The sequence below is a fragment of the Anthonomus grandis genome, chromosome 9 (genome assembly GCF_022605725.1).
Source record: "Anthonomus grandis grandis chromosome 9, icAntGran1.3, whole genome shotgun sequence".
NCBI lineage: Eukaryota > Metazoa > Arthropoda > Insecta > Coleoptera > Curculionidae > Anthonomus > Anthonomus grandis.
In genome coordinates, this window is record NC_065554.1 from 20,749,320 (window position 1) to 20,776,693 (window position 27,374).

The following is a 27,374-nucleotide window of genomic DNA, read 5'->3' on the forward strand; positions in this document are numbered from 1 at the left end:
AATGCTTTTTTTATACGTATGCGAGTAAAACCCATTAAAATTTAATGAAAAGTCAAAAAATTGTTGAAGATCAGAGCTCTTTAAGAAAAAGTTTTTAATTACATATCCATAAAAAAAAATGATTCTCGAAAAATCAGTCTTTCTTTTCAAAACTTTACTTTCTTTAGATATTGCATGGTCATGATCGAGGCTAGAGCTAATTTCACTTTGCTTATTACTACAATTCTCGAGACATTTCCATTATTTACCTTATTAATACTACCACTGGACAAATACTAAAATGATTAAAATCCATACACTAAAAATCAAGATATTGATATTTTTCTCACTGGAGTGCCTAGAAAAAATTAAATTATTTGTCTCTTATTGACTAATATATATCTTGAGCTTTTGTGGTTAAAATTTTGTAATTATTGATTTCTAGAGTACTCCAATGGCTTCTTTAGCACATCTTGAAAAAAATTACTAAAATCTATACATTCGACATCAATACATTAACATTTTTCAATTAACAACTGAAAATCCTCAAAGACATAAAATAATTTCTTTTCTATTGGTAACTGAATATCTTGATTTCTAGTAGCTAAAATATAACTATTGTTTTCGGGGATATTCTAATGGTTTCTTAGCTTTAAAATTGGGTGGTATGGGCAATATACTGTAAGCACGCACCTAAATAATAAGCCTAAATATATATTGACTGTTTCACATATGTCTGAAAAATAAAAAGTAAAGAAAATTGCTTTGGATCACACTGAGGAAACAATTTTTACAAATAAATTAATTAGCCTTAACAAGACTAGGAATTTCAAGAGGCAAAATGCTCATATCTCTGAAAATATAATAGCTAGAGATTTGTATTGGATACGTGTTTCGGCGTTTTTTTTTTTTAAAGTTTAAAATAAAAGAAATCGGTCTTTTAATAGCTGTTAATTAAAGTTTAGAAGCAGCTAAAAAAAATGTATATACCATATAAGTCTATTAAGTAAAAAGCTTAAAAAGAGTGTATAAAATAATATATTTTTTGAAAAAAAGAATGTTTCACATTTCAGTAATTTGAAATGTATTGTTATTTTTTTGTTGTCTTTTTTGAAAAAATTGAACTAGTTTTACGGTCACCTTTTGAAATCTACAATACTTTAAAAAAATTTTAAATTTGATATTTTTCATTATTGCATAGCCATAAAAAAACAATTTTAGAAAAATCATCCTTTCTTCCTAAGACCTTCGGATATTGCATGCTCATGATCAAGGCTCAAGCTAATATTGATTTATTATTACTACAATTGTCGAGCTATTTTCCATATTTAACCTACCAATACTACTGCTGAAACCATGTAATATTTCCTTATAAACATGTGTTTTTCTACTACCATGGATTTTTTAAAGAAATCAAAGTATGTTAATGTCTGAATATCAATTAATCAATCAAATATGCTTTATTGTCAAAAAATTTAAAAAATTTGGTAGACAAAGCTATACGTAAAAAGCAAAATACACAAATATAGAAATCAAAATACAAGTACTAAATAAATATATACAAAACTGGGTACAAAAGACATAAATGTACCTGGTCAAATAGGAAAGTAAATAAAAAAAGTAACAAAAACAGTCAAAAACATTAATACAATGTTTAAAAAGTCATAAGAAATTTTATAAAAATTTAGCAATACAAAATATTGCTATTCTACAACATAAAAAATTTAATAATTATCTATATATTATTATATATTAATTAAATATCTACAATATCTTAAACAAATTGTTTTGTTAGCTTTTTAATAATGGATCTTTGGCATGAGCCAAGCTAATAACTATTATTTTGCCTTTAGTAAAGAATGAATTCCAGACTCATAGAAGGTTCACTAATAGCAAAAACTGAAGACGTTTTTTTTTTACATTTAGCATTAACCTCCGCAATTTAAGATGTGGTCCGTTTTTCATCGTTGTTTTAAATATTTCAAAAGCTCTGCTATCTGGAACGGAATCACAGTGACTCTTCGAGTACACCAGATGAGACTTCACAGCTTTAGATGTAAATCCACCCATTTTTACTTTTTGTGATTTTCCAGTAACAGATTCGTGTAATCGTGAAAACAAAAGAAAATAAAAACAATTAACATAATCTTTAAATTGTTTTAACAACAATTAATAGATAGGTTAGATAAATCTTGATTAACCAAAAAAAATAAGCAGTCATCTTCATGTTAGTAGATCAGGAAACTGAATAAAAGAAATATAATAAAATGACTTTTATTTTGAACGGCTTTATAAGATCATTTAATTTATTTATGACGTACCCTTTACATAAATATTCTAACTCTAATAGCCACATTTACAAAATGATAGTCAATATCTCGTTTAACCTCGGTATACCACAATGGATAATAAACCATAACCAAGATGGCGTCAAATATGCCCTTTACGAACTTTAAAGGTTGATAGGTCACATGATAAGGCGCCTAACCATAAGTTGCTCGGTTGCAGTTTAATGGCAATGAGGTAACGAAATAGGGACCCTATGACTTGCACATTTAAACGCGTCATTATTTATTACCCTTAAAAATCATTCAAAAACTAAGGGTCACTAAGTAAAATTTGTATAAATTAAAAAGTGGGCATAATGTTTTATTTTCTTTAAAAACTTAAAATTAAATATGAATTAATATGCATAATTTAAATGGTTACCATACCCTATTAATGTCTTTATAGTAAATCATTTAGCTAATTATTTAGTCCCAAACTTTTTGGAGATCCTTACCCTAAGTATAGTGATGCTAGTATAAACTCCACCGCAACTTTATACACGTTATAAACTTTATTATAGTGTAAGAGCAAGCTGCCTATGGACGTAATATATCAATTCGCTGTAGTTTATTGAAAAGTAACTTTTTGGCAAGTTATAGGCCATAAAGTTTGCAGAAGGTAAAAGAAAATTAAAATATGTTTTCTAACTGGGACAGTTAAGTATATTTTATTTAAGTTTCCAACAGATAAGATCTAAATCCCCAGGAAAACTTCTCAAATTATCTTGACTTGGCAAAGTTCAATTTCTAGCCGTTACTTCCACCCCAATTACATATCAAATTCGGTCTTTCCCGATCAAAAATCAATCGACCAACACAATAAAACGACCCATTTTCATTGTCTTACATCCCGTGGACTTCTTGACTGTAAACAAAGAGAAAAATACACACGTCCTTTTGTCTTTTTTGGTTTTTCTCTTTGTCGTATACGTGACGCGCGACCCCTTGTCCTCTGTTCATTTCATTTTACGAAACCGAACTGATAAAATTGCCAACTTCGTGACGAAGTTCCATATTGTGTATGTCCTATTCTAGCTGTCTTAAATTGCCTTTTGTTTCGCTTTGGCTGTGACGATTTCGGAATGCTCGGTTCGGATATTGTTTTATGGGGCTTTTGAATGCACTGAAAATGGCTTATTTGGGTTAACTCGAGTCTTGTTTTATGCATAGTTTTGTAATGAAAAATTAAAACCGTTTTTGTTGATCTGAAGACAGCATTTTACTCGGTCGATATACAACTACTATACATCAGCAAATCAGACAAATGAATGTACTTAAAGATCTCATATTCCGATCTTATATATATATACTCTTTTGAATACTGGATTTCTAATAATCCTAGTGTTTCTTAAGAATTTTATATAGTGTCCAAATGGGGACTTATAAGGATTTTTTAATACTAGCCTAATTGGTCTAGTTACACCAGAAAAATATCACTTTTTCCCACCCTCTTATAATTTCAAGACTGAGATAGCGATATGTAAATTGGAATTCAATATCTCCCTCTATATTATATATCTCGAGTTCATTTTATTAATAGTGTCTGGATCGTCTGGAAATAGTATTTTTTGGGCACAACTGGTCTAACTATACCAGAAAAATATTACTTTGTTCCCATCCTCTTCTAATATTTAGACTGAGATATGGATATATAAATGAGAATTCAATATTTCTATCTATTTTATACATGACGGATTCATTTTATTACTAGTGTCTGGATCGTCTGCAAATAGCATTTTTCGGTCATAATTAGTCTAACTAACCCAGAAAAATACCACTTTGATTCCACCCTCTTCTAATTTCCAGACTGAAACAGGGATATATAAATGAGAATTTAACATTACCCTATATTTTATGTATCACGGATTCATTTTATTAATACTGTCTGGAAAAAGTAATTTTTGAGCACAATTAGTCTAATTATACCAAAAAAATTTCAATTTGTTTACATCTTCTTTTAATTTTCAGACTGAGATACGAATATGTAAATCAGAATCCAATTTTTCCCTCTAGTTTATATATCATGGATTCATTTTATTAAAAGTGTCTAGATCTTCTGGAAGTACCGCTTTTTAGGCAGAAATAGTCAAATTATAACAGAAAATTATTACTTTGTTTCCATCCTTTACTAACTTCCAGACTAAGACAGAAATTTGTAAGAATTCATGTTTTTCCCTATTTTATATGTCATGGAGTCATTTTAGTAATATTGCCTGGATCGTCTAAAAACAGTGTTTTTTGGATAAAGCTAGTCTAATTGAACTAGAAAAATATCACTTTTCTAACGTTGAATGAATGTTGAATATGTATACTTATATGTAATATATGTAAACTTGACAACACAAAATCGGTAAACATGTTTGTTAACAAAACACGCCCTTGCCCTGAGCACATGTTGAACTCAGACAAAATTTTTGTTCACTGATGTTTGTTTACTTTCAATGTTCTAAGACTTAAATAGAATTGTACACACTGTACAATTATAAAGTATAAAAGTGCCTTTTATGACATCTGAAATACAGAGATATATTTATAATAAAGTGCATGAACCATGTCAGAACCGAAGAAAAATATTTATATATTTGTTATCAAAAAAAACGCAATTTATTTACAGCGAATAACAGCACAAACAATTTATAAACGTCCAGCTGCAGCGTAGGAAACAAATGATGTCCGGCGACCCTAAATTTTTACTTGCACTATATAAAATTACTTTTTCGCATAGTGAATAATCGGCGAAAGTAAAGTTTTAACTTTTTGAACCGCCGCGCCGCGCGTTGGGACACATTTTCTTCCGCGTATCTGAGTGAAACCTTCCGGAAAATCAGCCCGTATTTTTTAATATTAAAGTCGCAACTCGTATGGAAACTTTTGAGTGGCAGCCGCAGTTAATAACGCTCGAAAAAAAAAAAGCCTCGCGATGCGAAAAAACTTACAATGCATCAAAAATGAGCGTTATGAGATTTTTGCCATATGCTAAAAAAGGGACGACCTCTTTAAGGTTGAATTGGTTCATTTTGGTTGGTGTTATTTGGGGATAAATGCAATAATAAGAATGAAACGATGGATAGATTTTAGATATCGCAGACCTAAAAACATTGACCAAAAAATAGATTTTGATTAGTATCTTAATGATTTGATGTATTGTAAAGTAGTACTTCCAAAATACTTACATACTTGCTTACGTACTTAACACCTAAAACTGAAGACACACAAAATCTAAGTAATTTGATAGTCCTATAATCTGCTTATCAGTTATATGTAAAATTTGAGCGTTTAATATACGAGTATTTAGTTATGAATTCTGTTTGCTTAAAGGAACAAAAAAGATGCTTTAGAGTACCGTTTGGATGCAAAGAACCGTTGCTTTTAAATAAACTAATAACAGACAATTGTAAAATTAGGAAGAACAACTTATCAATAACTTGAAAGCCTCATAGACAAAAGTCTAGTGGTGTAAGGTCTGGAGACCTTAAAGGCCAACTAATAGGACCAAAGCGACAAATCCACTATTTTCGTAAGAGCATATGAGTTTTTTTAATATTATTTTCACATATACAATACCTACTTAAAGTTTGGTGCGTTTCTCCTGACTCAGCGGAAGATGGTCCACATCCTGACATTAAATATTTTTGTTTCCAAATGTGAAAATTCAAAATATAGAAACAGAATACATAAATCAAAATTTTTTAAAGATTTATGCCTACACAAAAGAAAAAAAAATTCTCCTTTACTCTTTTGTAGAAGCCTAATACCGCTTAGTCAAGAGCTTAATAACACGAAAAAGGGATTCAAACCTATAAATAACATACTTTCACACATGTTCTAGGAACAATCTAATGTCATAATCAAATAAGAAAAGCCAGTAAAAATAAATTTTCCTTGAATCACATGAAAATACAAATTGTAGAAGCAGGAAATACATATAAATATTTTGGAAAATCTTGAAATATTTTCTAAGCTGAAATACCAAATTAATTTCTTAAAAGCATCTAATTTTTAATTACAATCGTTGACATATCTTGGCAACAAAATAATAGCATAATAGTATAAACCCATAAGAATTTTTTACGGATTTACATTTTCATTACAATGCTAGTAACTCTAATGATGCCTAGTACGAGGAAAACACGTATAGTCTTTTGACTCAATATTTCAATATATTTGAGACCTATGATTTAGAGTTTAATTTATTACTACTTATTTAAAAAAGATTTTGGATTGACGAATTAGGAAAATAAGCAAAAAAATAGACATTTCGAAAACTACAAAAATGCTATTTATAATAATATTAATCTCTATTCAAGTATAAGTATATAGATATACAATGAAAAGGCAAGACTACAGCTAAAAGTAATTTCTTCAGCTGATTTATAGACTTATCCTTAAAGAGAATAATACATTTCTTTAGTAAAATAAAAAAAGATCCTAAAGCTAACAAGTTCAAGAAAAAAAATTATTTTTTTTCCAATCTATCATAAAACTAAATGATGTGTGGATACAATATTTGATTATTGGCAGAATTAGCTATTAAATTAAGAAGATTGGGATAAGGACGAGACATAGTTTTTAATATAGTTAGAGAAAGCTAAGATAGAGCAGACTTGTAGGGCAGAGGGTAGACTATTAAATACTTTAGCCAGGTTATGTGTAAACGGTCTCTCGAATTTTACGGATTGATTTTTAGGTATGATAATCCCATTTAATCGCAAATTAAGGGTATTAACATCTGTCCTGAATGTGATTTTTTGAAACAAGTATGTCAATTAAAAGCTTTTTTATGGTACTTGATTAACATTCAAATTCTAAATAAAGAGCAACCAGATATGTCAGAATTCTAGTCCAGAATCGTTCTACGAAAGAGTCTATACATAACAAGCTATTTTTTGTAGCTATTGCCTTTAAAGGCTTAATAATTATTACATGGAACATTGCATACACTAAAATAAACATTGTCTGTTTTTAATTGAGCGCACTATCTACACAGAGATGATATTTTATTGACAAATTGTATTAAGCATAAATTAAAGCATTATTTAATATAAGAGAAATAGGTGTAAAACGCGTTTAATAACCATGACTATTTTGTATTATATTTAAAGTAACAACTAATAACACTTATTATTTAACTTCTTTGAATTGCCAGATTTTCACACAGAACATTTGGAAAATTTCTTGCTTATTTCAACCAGTAAACGCCTCAAAAGTGTCAAGAAGTACAACACAAAGTGACCAAAATAGATATTTACGGTGTAAACATGTCAGGTATTATATGCTTTTTTTCCATAAGATTTTTTATTAGGAATATTTCTTTATTCTGAAAATCTTAAAAACATTTATATCTCAAACCATATATTATTAGATAGCAATGAAAAGAAAGTTTGAAGAATAATTTTTTTTAATCTGTTACCAAATACAGCACATTAAAAAATTTTAAGAATACCTCGTTTATACTTTACAGCTAGGCTTATTATAGATATTTAATGTTCTAAGGATTCTCGGCAAAATAAAGTGACAAGTATAGGTAAGTTAAATTTATCACTGTATAAAAAGCTAACTTCTTAGGATCAACAAATATCTGGAAATCCAGTGGCATTCCCCAAAAGCTTCAAGGAGTCTAAGAAAATTTAAACTCCTATAAATCCTAAACGACTACCCGTACTAACGAATTTAATATTGATACAGCTCTTACATAAGAATCCTAACAAGAAATATAATATTAAGCAAGATATACTTAAGTTCTAACTCAATCCATTGCATAAGAAACTGCATATATATCAACGTAAATATCTTGCTTGGTATTGAGTTAAGCAATTTTTCATGATCAAAAGATATCTAGAAACAAATCCAGTTTCACGTTCTAAGAGCACCAGAGAGTTAAAAAAAGTAAACTCTCTAAATTCTAAAACTTCTACTCCTACCGATATTGTTCTTATCAGTTTAGTTAATATGTGAGTTCTCCTATAGCTTTAATATAATTATTAATTATCATTTAATCAATACCATGAACGATGTACGCGATTTTAAATTTAGCACTTTTCAGTATTGAAAAATCTTCTTTAGTATTAGAACTACAGAAATAATTCTTAATACCGTGTTCGTACACAGATTATATGCAAAAAAAAAAAAATAATATTAAACTTTTGCATGTTTAAGCTTGAGTACACTGTATAATAATAGATATTGTGATCATAGACAATCCAAACTAAATATCTGATATGCCACTGTACAAAATTTAGGTCAAATGAAAATAAGCAAATTGTTAAATCAATTCTTCAGGTAAAATATGCATTTGACTTGAACAACCTAAATTAAAAATACCAAACAAATATATTGGAGCAAAAATAATCAAACATAGCACTTATATTCACTAGATATAAATCTAGAGGATATAACTTGTGTTAGATCAAAATTAAGCTAGGATCTATCAGGGTACAAAACTTTAATGGTTTCTGGTTAAATAGTTGTTACCTGAAATATTTTGACTATTCATAATTACTGCTAAATTTCATAAATTCACCAGAAATATCATATTTGAAGAAAAAATCGATAGCAGCATCAATAGTAAATGTATCCTTCATTAGAAGTAATTTAAATCCCATCTGCTTAGATAAGGCAATAAGTTAATTCGTAGGTCCAGATATTTTATATGAAAATCTTATTAATTTTTGTTTTTTGAGTAATTAATTTTTTAATAATAGACGTTTTTATGAAAAATTTAATTGTGATATACTACATTTTGGTAATTGGTTGTCTCCTTCCATCTCTGTCCTTTCCAAACATTTTCATTTTTTTAATAAAAAAAATTATACTTTGTACTTATTTGTACTACGTTTTTAATTGTACTGTATCATTGGTGTGAATGAGCTAGGTCATATTTTCTGTAATTACTTGTTTTTTCTATTGGTTTTTTTCTCTAAAGGTAGAGTTAATTTTAATATATCTTCTTTTTTTTAGTATTAAAAAAACTATTTCAGTATTACAAGTATAAAAAGAATCCTTTATATGATATTCGAATACAACTTCACTGTGTAAATCCCTTTGAAGCATATTATCTTTTTGGAATTTCCATTTGCAGAATTTATAAGACAGTTTTAGTTATTAATGATTTAATATAAGTTGAAACAAACCGTCACGAGAAATTAGGCAAAGTCTTAATTCTATTGTTTCAATTTTGCTACAAATTACAAGGCATAACAATAGCCTTAAACATTTGCATTTTTGTGACCATTGTTAGATTTCTTTATTTTAAGTTTTCCTTAACCGCATCAGACAGTCCAAAGGACTTCGACAATACGCGCATCATACGCTATTTTGATCATTAACGTGTAATCGTTATAAGTTAAATTATTTAAATTATGCATTTAAGTCAACGTATCTTATACAAGGGTGATAATAAATCGTTATTTTAATTGCTGCAGGAACACACCTACTGGAAACGGTTTTGTGATATTATAAAGCTAAGAGAATATAAAACCATTATGCCATTAAATGTCTGACTAAATGTTTTTTTGCTTTTTAATTTGCTGCAGACCTGTTTCTTGTGTCTTTTTATCTCTGCTTGATGTAATTTTACTTTGTTTTTATACTTATTTTACCTATTTTACTTATAATTTTCATTTTAGCCATATGAATTTGACATTGTTGATTTTGTGTGCTTCATATATTTTTATAAATAAACTTTTAAATAAGGAGCCTAAGAAATAAAAATCTCAAAAAACTTTTATTTTGTTCCAAACAATTTTCAACTTACCCAGTTCTAGCAAAATTAGCGATAAATATGATAAATGACTCCGAAAGCAATAGTTCAGATCTGGTGTAGTTTCTTGGGAAGTGGCTGAAACCGTCGACAAGTGGAGCTCCAAACATGTAGGGTAGCTCTTCTCCATGAACGGTTCCCATTCTCTATAAAAAACAACTTTTATTAATTATCATATAAGTTGTTAGTCGTAAAAAATATATATATTTTATATGCCATTATAACCTGAAAACGTTTGACGAAATATGAAACTGAATTACACCTTGTACCAAACAACCCTCTTAAATAAATCGCCCCCAAAATAACATCGATAATTAAACATCAATCCATTATGTATTAAATCCCTCGTGCTCATCACATCAAACAACAGACAGTAGGCCTCGACAGAAAATTACTAATACTACGTATATATAACGCTTATATATCAATAACATAATTAATGCATTAGACGTCTTACGCCCCCTCCGGTAATAACCGCTAATCGATTTAACGTCTTTAACAATTGCACCCTACAAATTATGTCAATAATGGCTCGGTTTCTCCGAGGAATATTTCCAAGACATTGCGCTACGAACTAGTAAGTTTAGCTTAATCCTCCTTAAGGGATTGATAATAGAACGATCGGTTTATTTTAATAAGAAAGGGGATCATCAAAGTGTAAATTCGCCATAAAACTATTTCATATATCTTGTAGGTTTAGATATAATGAAACTAAGCTAGGCTTTACCAAGAATAAAAGGTTCAATTGGTGTTTCTTTAAATTCTGCGGTCGAACGTGAATTATGATTAGCAGAGAGGTTTTCCATGTAAGCACATGGATATTTCCTCCAAATTATATATTCCAAATTAGACTCTATATAGTCAATATGACACTTCAAAAGAACCAATTTAAATCTGCCCTTTTATTTTACAGAGTAACAAGCCTTCTCAATCTTCTACTCATATTAAGGGTTCTAATTTTTTTATTGCGCAATTTATTAAGCAACTTTTTTTGAATTTTCTAGGGTAACTTGGGCAAAATGTTGTCAACTATTTTGTGAATCCTATTCAGTTATACACTGGATGACCTAAGGTCTATACCTAACACTAGATGGTTCTTAAGAGAGGCTGCTGTTATAGCAGGTACATCGGTTTTAATGTGTAGAAGTGGAAATTGATATTTAGCAACCAAAGATACTAACTGAATAGGAGTTTTAAAGGTAAGCCTCCTGGGAGACCTAGGATCAAACACTCTATTTTCTCTGCTAGTAAGTGATTGACTCTACTAGTTATACCCATTTTTTTAAAAGAAAACTGCTATTCCTAAGCAACTAAAAATGCTTTATTTTATAAAATACTAATAGGCTTTACATTCGCAAAAAAATATTATAAATTATCAACAGTTAACGTTATATAAGTATTTCTATAGAAAGGTGGATTTTTGTCTTTTCATATTTACTTTTTTTAGACATAATTAAAAGTCACCAAGCACATTGCAAAAAAATATAAGAAAACAAACTAAAGACAAAAACAAAAAACTGGCTGGGGAAAGAGCATCAAAAAGATTAATATTAATAATAGACTTTAAAAATAAATCGAAAATAAACCTGTTATAATAAGTTGAATTAAAAACAGAAAATTAAAAAAATATTAAATTTAAAAAGGAGTTTGCAGAAAAATATGAGTGCCTAAATTAAATAACTATCATAACTATCATAATAATCCTTGGAGTTGCTCTCGAGAAAAATAGACGTCAGATAAAAAGTGTCCTTAAAAACAGAAAGTAAAACCTCATATTAATAAATTTGATAAAAAGAAAAAATTAAAAATACGTTCTTACTGGAGACTAATATTGAGTTATTAGTGAAAATTAAAAAAATATATTAAAATTTGAGGTTTAAAAGAGCTTTGGCATTGATATGCAATCATAAGGCTCTTAAATCATACATTTTTTTTCTAAACTGTATATTAATCTATGTCTTTTAGTAAACTGTTTTTTATATTATATGTTAATTGGTATTTTATATATTTAGCATACTTGCAATTTATCTTCACTTATCACTTTGATCTACTAGTCAAATTTCAATTTTCAACCATATAGACAGTACCACTAACATTTCAGCATATAAATCTTTTATGGTTACTGTCTACTTTTTTTCTGTTTGTCGTGTGACGCAATGGCATTATTTATTAATTTTTATTAAAAAATATAGAAGAAAAAGAAAGAAAGGAAAAAGGCGGGAAAATAAAGGAAAGAAAATAGAACGTGAATGTTTCTTAGTATAGTAAAGTTCAATAATAATGGCAGCACATTAATTTCACATGTTACGCATCTGCGTCTCCGTAGACGGAATAAAATACGCAATACTTTAAGGGTCACTTTAAGAGTGTTGCTATATAATACTCTCTCACTTTAAGGGTTTTGCCATTTTCTATCTCTTTTTCGGGTACTTTCGGTTGGCATGTGTTCATGTAGCCTCGAGTAACATCGCCAATTTTCGTTGGTCAAAAACAAAACAAAAGAGAAGGAGAAAGGAAAACACGCGGGATTTATTGACAATGTAATTGTTATTTTCCTTTTAAGAGAGATAGTATAAACTTATATATGGAGAAGAATTTAGTTATTATTCCACGAGATTTTATTTTTGTTTTAATCTAAAAGTATTAGTTAGTTCAAAGAAGATTTAAATGTTAGTGTTACTGGTAGTTTCAATTCATAAACTCACAGTGGTAAATTACCTCTTAATTTATTAAAGATCCAAGTTTTTTAAGTCCTTTTAAAAAAGATGCTTAAGAATAAAAAAAAGTTGTACATATCTTTGACGTATTTAAGTTCATTAAACTCCATCTTAGAAGAGTCTTTTTCTTAAGCACTAAGTAATTTAAATAATCCCTTAATCCAATTTAAAGGATTTAGCTAGTAATTTGTTAGAAGCTTATAGGAAAAGATCAATGATAGTAGCCGCCTAACTTTACGACTTCTTTTAATTTACTTTTTTCATATAATTTAATTGAAAATAAAGTAAATAACAAAAATTGCCGTACATATTTGAACCGAATAGTAACAAATTTAAATAGAGTTCACCAAATTTAAACTATATCAAATATGTTTGAGCTACTTCTAAAAAAGCAAATTAATACCTACTTTGAACAAAATAAAATCCTTTATTGCTTTTAATTTGTTTAATTGGTTAACATAACATAAGTCTTTTAATTGGTTAAGAGGAAAACATTCTACTACAAAAGCAATTTTATTGTTTAAAGAGTATGTGGTTGAAGCAATATTTTATGACCTTTCAAAGGCCGTCATAGACGCCATATCCCATGAAATTCTTCTTAGCAACCTCAAACGCTATAGCTGAACTCCTGTCATTCTGCTACTTTTTGAAACTTACCTTACTGGTTGAATACAAAACTGACTCGTTTGGCTGGAACTTTATCTGAAGAGCTCTTTAGCTTAATTTTAGAATCACTCTTATTCATTATTTATGTTAATAATATGGACAAGTTAGATAACTGTAGAGTGCTGCTGTTTGCAGCTGATACTATAGCTCTTTACCGGATTAAAAGTTTGCAGGAGTTAGAGCTGAAGCTATTTGAAGTGGAGTTTAATTTAAGCAGTGCAAATAAACATAACGAAAATATCACAAATAAAAGAGAAATGCTTTTTTTATTATTTGGGTGTTGGGTTAGGTTGGATGTAGTGGGGTTTCCTGAGCATAAGAAATTTAAATAATTTTATCTTCATTTAAACACTTTATGTAAATCTGAAATAATATATCTTTACTTAATATTCATGACGTTTACATAGTCCCCTTTTAAATAGAAGAATTAACCTAGAAAAGCTTATCCAATTTAAAAATCTTACAAACGTTTTCCAATTCAGGAGGAGCACACATAACAGTTAGTGCATATTGGCCCTTACGATCGTCCAGACGGTGAAATCTCACGTTACTTAGCAGGTGATCGGGCCCTCAAAGTATTACTACGTGCACTTGGAAATGTCACGTGAAAAATTTTTGTTATAAACACTTCTATTCTCTCGAATAAAATTTCCGTAATAGCCGTCTTATTGATAAATTCAATAACGTAAATATACTAATAATATTAATAATAATAATCATATTGACGTATATGGGTGAAATAAACTATAGGCGAGCAGATCTACACATATATCATACTTGTTGAAAACCACTGAACTGTTTTTCAAAGACAATGCTTGGATTTTTGGAGTGAGATTTTAATTATAAGTTGCGCATTATCTCACATACATTTTTCTATACAGGGTGGAACAAAAAAAAAGATATGACGTCATCGGTCATTTTAAATGGAATGCTATTTTTTTATTGCATTTGTGAAATATAGGCGAAATTCCAAGCAAGTTTCATATAACACACCTTATCTCAAAACTCAACTGTTTCAGAAATATTTACAATTACACTACATTTACATTTTTCCTTCGAAAAAGTATGGCTCTATTACTTTATTTTCCACGATACTAGCCCAAACACTAATAGATTTACGGTACTGTGTATGAGCCTCAGTTGCCCAGTGTGGATTTAACACTGACCAGTACCGACAATTTTGCCGATTTACGACACCGTTTAAGCAAAAAATTGCGTCATCCGAAAAAAAAACTCCTAAAACAAACTGACGGTTATTATTGCAAATATTCATCATTTGCTCGCAAAATTGGTTTCTTCGATCAGGATCGTTCCTATTTAATTCCTGTATTAGTCTAATTTTATAAGGGTGGTATTCATTTGCTTTTAAGATGCGTCTTACTGACGTTCCAGCTATATTATTATGAATTGAAATTGAAAACGTTTAATTTTGTTTCTTCAGAAATTTTTGAACGACCTGATCTTGGCAAATCCCTAACATGACCTGAAGTGTGAATTTGTGCTCTATTCTACTGGTAACTGAGAAATAGGATGGTTTGGGTATTTGGCATTAAACAGTTCACTTACTTCTTTTTGCGTGCGCACTCGATCCCCGTACCCTAGCATCATCAACATTTCAATTCGTTTGGTTTCTGTTAAATTAGCCATAATTTATTCTGATAAAAACTATTAATTTTCGAACTGACAGTGACATTCGAAAATGGAGATTCTTTACAAGTGCAACCATGGAAATAGAAACAATTAGCAGTGTTTATAACCTTGATTTTACCTTAATTTGTAAATAGACTTACTTATTTGTTTTCTTGTTGCTTAAATGTAAATATTTCGGAAACAGTTGAGTTTTCTCAAAAAATCATGTCTCTAATTTTTATCAAATTTATGCGGAACTTTAAGCGGTCACTGTATATACAAATATCTTGGTTTTCAACAATCGATCCGAACCCATCATGGTGATATTAATTAGAATACCACACGAAAATACTTCCTTCGCCTTAACAATATATTGAAATCGAGAATATATAGTTAGAATATAATCAACATTTCTGCTATACCAGCACTGACATATACAATAGAATAGTCGAATAGTTGGAAAATAAATGTAAAAAAATACTTGAACCAGGATGACAAAGTATAAAACCGACCATGACCCAGCAATAGAACGGGTAATGCGACTAAGAGATCATGAAGGTATATTCGGGTAACGAAAGAAAAAGTGAAATTTTATGTCGTCGTGATAAGCAAATGCACAACATGCAACATTACTTTCTTCAAAAGGCTAAAGTTTTTTTCATTCTACAAAGTGGCTGCTTTGGCTGATAAGAGATATGCCCCATTTCATTTAAAGGCAGCTAAGGTGGATCAAATTCAACAGCAAGTTAACACCTGGAAAAAAAGCCCTGCATAGAAGACACCCTCATGAACTCAGTGCCGAAAATTTCGATATAGTTGTATCGAACTACTGGAAGGCTGACTTATGAGGATCTATTCCTGGAAACCGAGCGGTTTCTGTGCACGATCCAATATTAGGTAATTAGGCACCAGAAATTACCTATTGTCAGAGATCCTGCGGTAGTAGATGATAGATGCCGTAAATGTCTCTTCTCACCAGAAATAATACAGCACATCACAGCAGATCATACACCTTTTGCCCACACAGAATATTGTCATAACTAACGGGTGATTCAAATTAAGTTTTCACATTACAATTTTTTTTTTTTTGAAACGCTACTGAATTTGTCAACGGCAACGTGACATTTCTAACGTCAAAATATAAACAAAATAGTCATGGAGCAATATACGACCGAACAACGTGTTAAAATTATCCAAGCCTATTATGAAAACGGCCGATCAAGGAAAAATACATTTCGTGCTTTACGTGAATTTTTTGGCGCACAAAATCGGCCTTGTGAGAAGACAATTTGGAATTTGGTACAAAAATTCGAGCAAACTAGATCCGTCGCTAACATCAAAACTCCTAGGCATGCTCGTAGAGGTCGGTCGGAACACAATATTGCTATTGTTGCCGAAAGTGTGAACGAAAATCCAAGAACATCGATTCGTCATCGATCGCAGCAACTGGACCTTACATATTCCACTACACAGCGGATTTTAACAAAAGATTTGCAGTTACACCCATACAAAGTCCAAATAACGCAGGAATTGAAGCCTAGGGACCATCAACAGCGCCGTGTATTTGCCGAATGGATAAGAGAGCAAGGGGCAAATTTTCCAATGAAAATAATCTTTAGCGATGAGGCACATTTTCACCTTGGGGGCTTCGTAAATACTCACAATTGCCGTATTTGGGGATTAGAAAATCCAAGACAGATTGTTGAAGTGAAAATGCATCCTCAAAAGGTGACTGTTTGGTGTGCCTTTTGGTCCGGAGGCGTAATTGGTCCATTTTTCTTCGAGGATCATGCAGAGAACGCTGTTACGGTTAATGGCGTTCGCTATCGGAACATCATAACAGAATTTTTCTGGGAACAGTTGGAAGATATGGACATCGAAGATCTCTGGTTTCAACAGAACGGTGCCACCTGTCACACATCAGGAGAAACAATCCAAGTACTGCGCGGCAAGTTTCCAGGTCGCGTTATTTCACGTAACGGTGATATCAATTGGCCGCCGCGATCCTGTGATTTAACTCCCTTAGATTATTTTCTATGGGGGTATCTTAAGAGTAAAGTCTACAAGAATAACCCGAACACCATTGCGGAGCTGAAACAAGAGATTAGACGCGAAATTACCAACATAGGTCCTGATTTATGCCACAGAGTAGTCGAAAATTTCTCCAAACGGATTACGTCATGCCACATGAGCCGCGGCTGTCATTTACATGATGTCATCTTTTATACATAATTGTAATTAACTACCTTCAAGGGGAAAATAAATATTTTTCTATAATTTTCAATTTCTTCTTTTTTTTTAAATATTTTTAATGTGGAAGCTCAATTTGAATCACCCTTTATATAGGCAAGACAACCAACCAGCATCTTGCTCAGAAGTTTCAGCTCACGTACTCCAAGGTCCCTTACTATTAATATACCCCCGAAAATAACCTGGAAAATGAGCACTATCGATTGTACTGGGATAGAAGTATTATTACAGACAGAACTGCTTCACTCTATTGACCAAATATCATTTCAAAGAACGTTTAAAGATTTTCTGATAGACATTGCTATGTTTAAATACAGAAACTATGCAAGAGACTATTATTAACAAATTGGCAAAACTAAGGAAATCAACTATATTAAACTCCTGTAATATCGCACGAAAATTTCTTAATTTTCAACAGTTAAAAGCATCTTGTTCAGGCCGATAGCTTGTACAATACCTCAGAATAGTGAATTACAAAACAGAAATATTAATTAATAGTAATAAAGTAATATATAAGACATTTCACTTTAAATACATTAGAATCAATATTCGAGAATATTGTAGGTATACAATAATATCTGCATTGTAGGAATGATCTCTAGAAGATGGCCGTCCAATGTTGAGGCATTGTTAATTTGACTCGGTCTCTAATATTTAAATTATAAATTATTTCGTGAAAAATAAGACGTTGACGTAGAGTTATAGGAGAATTGATCAAAAATTAAATGTAACGTGGATTTTTATTCTAAGCAAATTATTATTCCTATAATAAAGAGATATATTAAATTTCATAATGCCGTATATCAGATGTAGGTAATTAATATGTTAGCGATTCGTAAAATGTAGCTGAAAATAGGTAATGAAATATTTCTAAACTCTTCTTCTTCTTCTTCCTCAATTAAAATGGACTCGCGTCGTATTTCGACGGCCGCCCAATTTTGTTGTTTATTATGGACCTACAGTTTAATGTGGGTTCCAAACCACAAGTGCTTTGTTTTTACAAGACAAACACAAACAACCATGCCCATGCCAGGATTCGAACCTGAGACTACACGATCGCATCGTGAACACTTTCCTCACGGTGCTAACGAGGTCGGCTCTATTTCTAAACTCTCTGAAACTTACTTACTGACTCTATTTATTTATATGATCCAAACAAAAACACTTAAGAAAAGATCAATAATTTAATTATTTTATTTTATTAATATCTATTACTAAAAAGAACCTTAACCTTTTCTTTAGCTGATTTTTAATTGAAATTTTAATTGAGTCCCAAGTATGATGCCCAGTTTTTTAATGTTTTAAAGAAGGCCAACCGTGTACCATCAATTTCAATATTAGGGATTTTTTTTTAGGATTACTGAAAGTAATTTTCAAAAATTGCATATAGCAACACACGAGTACGAAAATGTTGCAGTTGACCAGTCTATTATTAAATTTTCTGGTCTATTTCTATACTAATTTATGGCTATATCTCTATATTATTTTTTATAATAAAGCGGATATATGAGGTATGTGTCTTGAAGAATAAAATTTAACACAATTTGGGCACTTAAGTAGTTAAGACTATGACCTTTAAACTAGTCAATAAAAGGTATAAAGTTTATTTTGATCATTATTTTTCTGCAACTTTTGAACAGAAATTGTATGCTTGCGGTACTGTTAATTTTACAAGAAAATATTTACCAAAATTTGAAACTGACAAAAAACTAAAGAGCGGTGTATACGCTTGGTATGTAAGTAATTCAGAATTAGCGGCTGTAAAATGGTGCGATAAAAGATCAGAAAATTTGTTATCTAATTACTAAAACTCCTCTTCAAGTACTAAAGTAATTATAATAATAATAATAAACACTTTATTTTCACAATTTAAGTTAGATTTACAAATAATTCTATCCTAAATATAATGAGGCGAATCTAGATGTAGAACACCTATCAAATAGCCTTATGTACCCTGCTCTAATTAATAGTAAAAATAAAGGATAAATATGGCACACTTGAAAAGTGCCTACAGATTATAAAATTATGTATTTTGCAGACAAATTTAATCAACTTAGATCATGTTACGAGATCGATAGAAAAAGTTACAAATGGTAGCACCTAATTTTCTTCTTTTTTCTTGATACTGCGGTCATAAACGCTTTCATTAAATATAAATTACTAAAGACGCCTTAATTATCAATGAAAGATTTTAGAAAGCAAGTTTCAAAAGAACTTGTTGCAAATAGATAAGTCGAAAAGATGTTAGTGTCTTAGGCTAACTTATTTTTATCCATAAAGAATCACAAACCAACTGTATCAACTAATAAAAGTATTAAAAATCAATAACGTCAAGTAGCTTTAAACTCATGCGTACTATTCCTAAAAAAATTGAGTTTATTACCAACGGACAACTAAGTTGACATAAACAAGATTAAATTGAAAAAGAATTTGCAGTATTTTTAAAAAAATTGATAAAATTAGTAAACAACGACGTTAAATGTAAAAGACTTATTTTAACATTGTCTGTTATGTATCTAACATCTAAAAATTAGCAACATGTTTGATAGTCTCTGAGAAAAAATATTTTCTTTCACAAAATTAGAGCTTATAAATTTAATTACGTGGTTTGGATACACAGTAACAGTTAAATATTCACAAATATTTAACCCTTTTGCTAATACCCTTTTGGCACAAAAAAAAACCTAAAAAAAAAGTTTGTTTCATCTCAACCCCACTGAAAATTCCATAAATTTCATCTTTTTGTCCCCTTTGAACATGATTTATCATAGTGTCCGTAAATCGCGACAAAGAAAAATTCCCAAAACCCAATGGTAAAACAAATATACGACTTTTGCGGTAAAAACTTAAGCGATATGTCACTTGTTGCTTTTACATGGATTTTGAGGCCTCAAGGGTAAAATAAAAAAGAATCCCTGCATGGTAGATTAGAGTTAACTTACTTTTTAAGTAGCAAACTCACCTGAGGATAATCGCCCTCTTTAGTTTGATAATCGAACACATAAAAAAAAGTTTTGGGTCCCTCTTTGGATTCTTCTCCAGGTTGTGGTGGTTTAGCACTCAATAAGTCACCAGTTTGCACCAATGGCGCAACAAACTGCGCATCACTTAAGGCCGAAACACATGCGTCCCGCGTATTTATTGGATGCTGCACAGTTCTTTCCCAATCGGTATACTCGTTGACCACAGTAAAAAATATTTCACTTAAGTGGTAAGTATACGCATTTCTCACGTAAGTCCTTATAATTTTATCTCGTCGTTCCCCTTCAAATCCTGCTTGGATATCGTTGGAAGAAAATCGCCAAAGGGCTTCTGAAGTGACTACTCCAAAAAGGAGATCATAGGGGTTGGAACCTCGCGGCATTAGGGTGGCTTCGGAGCGTTTGAGGTTCGCGTTAACTGGTCCTACGAAGCTCTGGAGGTCTTGAGGTTTGAAGTAGGTAACTAGTTCTTTGGCAAAGTCAGTTTTGATTACTACGCCTGTAATAAAAAAGTAAATTTATTGTTTCAATAGTCATATTTACTCAAAAAAAATTTAACTGGAGCCCTTTTGAGTTTTGCTTCAAAAAAATTAACGAATCGGTTTTATTTATTAAGTGATCATTTTGTTTTAAAAAATATATTTCAATTTTACTAGACACAGTGCGAATTTGAATGTAGTGAATATATAAAATATGAAACTGCTTTTATTGTTATTTTATACACATAAATCAAATATCAAATTACTGTCTGAAAAAAGAGTATATATTTTTATTCACAAAAATTACGATGTGAAATATAATATTTGTGTTGTATAAATTTAAAGGTAATTTCTTCTTTTTCTATATATGTATCATAAGAAAATAAATTATAAATGAGACAGTTGTTCGATACGAAAAAATTAAGGGAATTCAAGAGGGACGAAATAAAAATACTTCTTCCAACATGTCATTTGATAAGACAAAAATATTAAATAAAAAAATAAATATGTTCTTAATATATTTATTATGTGGTAGTACACTTTTCTGAAAAACGATATGTTATTAAAAAATTAAATTTACCGACATTATTTTATAATTTGATTAATTAAACATCGGCTTTATATAATTAAATAAATATTTTTTAGAGCTTTTTATTAAAATCTCAATAATATTTAGAGCTTAAAGTTAAATTTTGGTATTTTTAATCTTTTAGTGTCCATTGAGTAGTAACTTTAACCTCCTAAATGACTATGATATTAAATCATACAAAATATTTTAAAAAAGTGAAGTAGAGGTAAATATTACTTGAAACATTTAATTCATTTCATATTCGGATTTTTTTTAATGTTATTTTTTTTGCCTGTTTGTAATTTATATTCTTAACTAGAATGAAAATTTCAGTAATATAAATTTTACTATTAATTAAATTTAATAAATCAAATCATTTATATTTTAATAGGATAAACCACATCAAATAATGAAAAATTAATTTAATTAAATTATTCGTTTTATGTATCTAGACTATACATATTAATTAAATTTAAGTTTTTTCAGTTTTGGAAATAAATATAAAATTAACGAATACAACAACGAATAGACAAATCGGGATATTTTTCGTTTTAGATTGGCTAATATTGAGGAAGCTAAAGATGCTTTATTTTTAGTTAAATCCAAGGCCATTGGAAATGATGACATTGGCATTGAGATACTACTCTTGTGCTGCCCGCTTATATTACCTGTAATTACACACTTAGTGAGCTTCTCCATAGAAACATCATGCTTTCCCGATCATTGGAAGTGTTCCATTGTAATACGTGTACCTAAGGTAAATAATTTAACTGAACTAAAGGATTTAAGGCCAGTAAGCATTCTCCCTACTCTGTCTAAAACTTTAGAACGTATTCTTAATAATCAAATGCGAGAATATGTTCAACAGTACAATTTATTACCAGCCACCCAGTCTGGGTTTCGACCAGAATATAGTTTGTTCAACAGCGCTTTTGAAAATAACAGATGATATATTTCAAGCTATCGAGAATAACGAATTAACTATTTTAGTCCTTTTAGACTATTCAAAAGCGTTTGACAGAATAAATCATAATCTTCTTTCGGCGATGTTAAAATATCTGGGATTCGACACTACCGCTTGAAACCTAGTTACCAGTTATTTAAAGGGTAGAAGTCAGAGGGTTAAAGTCAATGGCGAAGTATCTGAATCCGAGCCATTATGTTTTGGGGTTCCACAAGGTTCAGTTTTGGGGCCTCTTCTTTTTACCATATATACTTCCCAAATGACAAAATACATTGAATCTTGTAATGTACATTTTTATGCAGATGATACGCAGGCCTACAAATCTTTTAATCCGGGTCGTGTTCTCGAGTGCATAAATGAAATATATAAGGATTTGGAGTCACTGCTCTTAATTGCTCATAAGCACTGCGTCACTCTTAACCCCTCCAAGTCTCAGGTGTTGCTCTTTGGCAGAACTCAATCACGACAGTTGCATAAGGATAGCATTCAAATAAATTTAAATAATAATAATAAACTTGCATTTGTTGACCACGCTAAAAATCTAGGGCTGGTTCTGGACAGCATGTCAGCATGTGCATTAATAGAGCATTCCTAAATCTAAAGCTTATATTTAAACAAAGGCATCTATTGACAGTGTCATTAAAAAAAATGCTTTGTGACTCTTTAGTGCTTTCGCACTTCAATTATGCCGATGTAGTTTATGGCCTAACTTTGCTGGAAAGGGATAAATATCGCATTCAGTTAATACAAAACCACTGTGTAAGACTAATTGGGGGTATATGGGTTAGAGAGCGGGGAGTGTCGGCTAAGTTGAGAGATGTGCATTGGCTTAGAATAGATGAGAGGCGCGTCTTCCATTCAGTTATGTTATTTTATAAAATATTAGCAAGAAATTGTCCGAACTACTTATACAGGAAAATAAAGTTTTGCTCAGAAATCCATATTCTAGATCTTCGTGATACGAGCTGTGTAACTACACCTCTTCACTCAACTTCTATTTTTGAAAGGTCTTTTAGTTACAATATAGCGAGACTTTATAACAGAGTTCCTCTGCACATAAAATCTCTCACACTAGTTTCTTTCAAAAAATTTGGTAGATCTAATATTGATCAGTTATTCATGTAGAAGACTTCATATTACAATAGTTATTTCTTTATGAAAATGGTTGCTGTAATTGGGTTCATACTGTGAGTAAGGGCATTTAAATTTGGATGTACGTGAAATGTTGACAGAAACTATTGGCGGCTGATGCCTTACAGCGTTGCTGTTGTGCCGCGTTCGTAATAATTATCTTACTAGTAAACGAATATTAATTTTAATTTTTTAGTTTTTTAGAAAAGGTAATCTAAAGCAATTATTCGTTTTAACGAGGGCTTCACAAAGTAGGTTTTTTACTCGCAAAATTTAATTTAAAATTTGGCTAAATATTGGTTAACAAAAATTATTTATATTTATTTTTTTTATCCTAAAAACAGAAGAAAGTAGACAAACAAATATATAAAAAGTAAATTGGCGGCTAACTATTGTTTGATTAAGTATATATATTCTAGTTTGATTAAGTATATTCTTCCGTTATATCCAAAGTTTTGATATAACGTGTTAAATAAAAGTGCATATTCCTATTATTTTAATTGGCAATTTTTCTTTAATTTTGATTTTATTATTCGTTGTTAGCATATTAAAAGATAGCTAGGGAATAAAATTTAAAGTTAAAAAAATAAAGGAGTAGTATGTAATAGGCCAATCATACTTTGTGGTATTTTAGCAGCTGGATTTATTAGATTTAACCTTAACATATTCTCCCCTAAGACTTGTTTAAAATAGGAAAAAGGTTTAGGGGCTTATAAATCTTACATTACAAACACTCACCATCAACACTTGGTCCAAAAGCACTTAAATACGCAGGTGGGGTGACGTCAGCTTCAAGTAGATCAGTCAACGAAGTTTCCCGAAGACAGTCGACGATCTGCTCGTGGTCTTTGCCCACGTCATCAGGAATCGTACAATTTACCTCTTTTGCCAACTTCACCGCATAATTCACCGGATCTTCGACCTAAAAATAGATTTTTCGTGTTTATTTTACTTGAACGTTGGTGTAATAAATGGTGCATCAAGTTTGAACCCCGGAAAGCCATTAATTCAAAAACTTTTTAATAAAAATGCAGAAAACATACGGCGCTTATACGACTTTCGTCCGGATGCATACATTTTGGTATTTATGAGTAGAATGTGCTTTAAAAGTTTTTAAAATTATTATTTCATTTCTAACGGACGCCGGACGTGGATGCATTAGCATTTACTCTTGGATTTTTTTTCTCATTTTATTTATTTAATGGATTATTGCACACAGCACGATCGGTGCTTTTAAATGGCTTTAAAAATTAAAGTAGAAAATATTGAAAAATACAGCATATACTCATTGTAGCTTTAAAAAGGTTTTTGCAATATAACATAGTTAAACAACAAAAGGATTGATTTAATACACACAGATCGAATATTTGTTTTTTGTAAAAATACAAAAGAATCGGTTCCGATAGGAGCACTCCTATACGAAAAAAAGCGGCTCGAACATGCCGTTTTAAATAAAATTTATTTATTAGCAGACGCTTTTGATCCGATCCCTGGTCGAAACAAAATTGAAACAAATATTTATTTTTAATGTTTAAATATATTTTTCCGATAAATATACGCCAATAATATAAGGGAACGTAAATAATTTATTTGTCGGTTATCGACATAGAAAAATCGTCGATAAAAGAGAGTTTAAAACCGGATTTAATTTTTAATTTGCTTTTGAAGTTATTTAATAAAATTTTTACTTTTATATTTGACTTAATTTATTGGTAGAAGTTTATATGTAATAAATTAGTTACTATATTGTTAACATTTAACATTATGGCGCTTATTAAATAAATGAGATTTTTTAGTTAAAGGTGATGTCAAACAAAACTCATGGTTTTATTTTTTAATCAACATGGTTTTATATTTTAATATTACTAACGTTTATTATTTTTTTAGCACTGTCTTGGTATTAAGATAAGTTTATTTAAATAGGATACTTCTGGGTTAAATAATATGAATTAGGCATTCTTTAGGCTGTTCGAGATATTAGAACTTTTTTTGTAGCAAATAAGTTCGTTGGTTATTATTTTAAACTTAAACTCCTTTCTTAAAAAAAATCCAGTTTTTACGTCCATAGGCTGATAGTAACCATAATGGAGAAATTATAAGGAAATTAAACTATTAGGAATGAAATGCTCATATTAGTGTTACCAATGGACCCAAAAAAAATAAAAATTGGAACACAGTTTCCTTTAATAAATTCATTGAACACATACACTACAGGTTTATTTTCTGAAACTTTTTTTAATTAATAAATTGCTCTTAAAAACTAAAAAAAATGCTCATAAAATATTTAGCTCTCTTGGAATGTAATGCTTGTTTCTCGGAACCTAAGAAATTAAAACATTTAAAAAATGAAACACAGTTTATTTAATAATTCATTAAATACCTATGACATAATATCCAAAAAGATATATCCTCCAAGAAATTATCTGATTTAAATACTGATACCGGAACACAATTTTTTCTAATAGATGTGTTGTATTCCTACTTTAGTGTTTTTTTTTTAATTTTTATCAAATGAAGATATTAGTTTTAAAAATGAAATAAAAAATCTTTTTTTTGATATTTTTTTAAATAACAAAATTAATTATCTTGGAAATAGAAAAAAGTGTCCTAGAGAAGTCAAATTTTCAAAAGACGTAATGCTTGTATCGCGAAACTGAAGAAAATTGTAAATTATATGTAATAATTTTTATTAAGCAAACAAAGGTACAGAGGTTAAGTTAAACATAAAAAAAATTATTTAGAGCATTTTACAAACAATTTATTAATGATGCTTCCATTGCTTTTTTGAAGAACAACTTGTTTATTAAATATAATTTAAGTTCTTATTTAAATTGAGAAATTAAAAGAAATTTTTTACAAAATGTTTAACTATATAAAATGCAAAGCTTATATTTTTAAACTCAAGAAATGAGAAAATTAAAACACACTTTTATTCCAATTAATAATAATAAAAAAGCCTTGGAAACTAAGAAAAATTAAAAATGCTAATATTTCTGAAATCAGGAAAATTAAAAATTTTAAAATTGGAACATATTTTCTTCCTATAAATTTGTTGAACCCTAATATATGTATACAGGTCTATTTAACTTGAGACATCGCAATATCTCGAAAACTAAATATGTATTCAGAAAATGTTTTATGTGAAGTTTGAATGGTTTCCAGGGGGCCATAGAATGACGTTATTGGTTTGCCTTGAGTGGACGTCTTCAAGGTTGAATGAAGGTTAACTTCACTTTTTTGCATAAAAACCTCTATTTCTTTTAAAAGTATCTGATTTAGCATTAAGAAATAAGTAACTTTCATCTGACACGTTTTTACATGCGATCTCTCCTTTTCAAGATATTAATTCTTGATTCTTTTACCAAATTTTACCTTGACAATGACATTAGAAATAGGAATAGCTTTGGTTCAGCGATTCTTTAATATTGTTGTGACAAGGCATTATTGATCAATGATCAATGCAAGTTGTTATGATGCGAAAATTTTCTATAGTGAACAGATCTCGTGTTTATTCCAGATATTTCAGGCGATTGTAAACAAATACTGATGAATAAAGTAAATGAGAGATTATTTTGGTTTACAGTATTCGTTCAGTTATCAAGTATTTGACTATTTTGTTTAATGACTTTATAGGAGATGGAAGTGTGAGAACGACAAATCGATCACGAAAGAGAAGCATTACCAGTCAAAATAATGAATTTACCGTCTTAGCTGCAGTTGCCCATAATCCTGGACTCAGCTCACGATCAATTTCTTCTGCTTCTGGAATCTCCAAAACAAGTGTCCTGAGAATTATGAAACGCCACAAGTTTCATCCGTATCACTTGTCGTTACATCAAGAGCTTCACGGGAATGATTTCCAAAATCGAGTGTTCTTTTGTAAATGGGCCCAAAATCAGTTGCATGAAAATAACAATTTCTTTC

The 27,374-nt window shown here is 30.1% G+C and overlaps 1 protein-coding gene across 1 annotated transcript in view; it reads right to left on the reverse strand.

Moving 5' to 3' along the window:
- Positions 1 to 27,374, reverse strand: part of LOC126740559 (neuroligin-4, Y-linked-like) — a 326,504-nt gene that overhangs the window by 39,243 nt on the left and 259,887 nt on the right. Inside the window, exons 6-8 of the mRNA XM_050446644.1 lie at positions 24,189 to 24,372; positions 20,290 to 20,807; positions 10,060 to 10,211 (exon numbers count right to left, since the gene is read on the reverse strand). Of these exons, the coding sequence (XP_050302601.1) occupies positions 10,060 to 10,211; positions 20,290 to 20,807; positions 24,189 to 24,372 (854 nt within the window). The remainder of the gene's footprint in view (positions 1 to 10,059; positions 10,212 to 20,289; positions 20,808 to 24,188; positions 24,373 to 27,374) is intronic.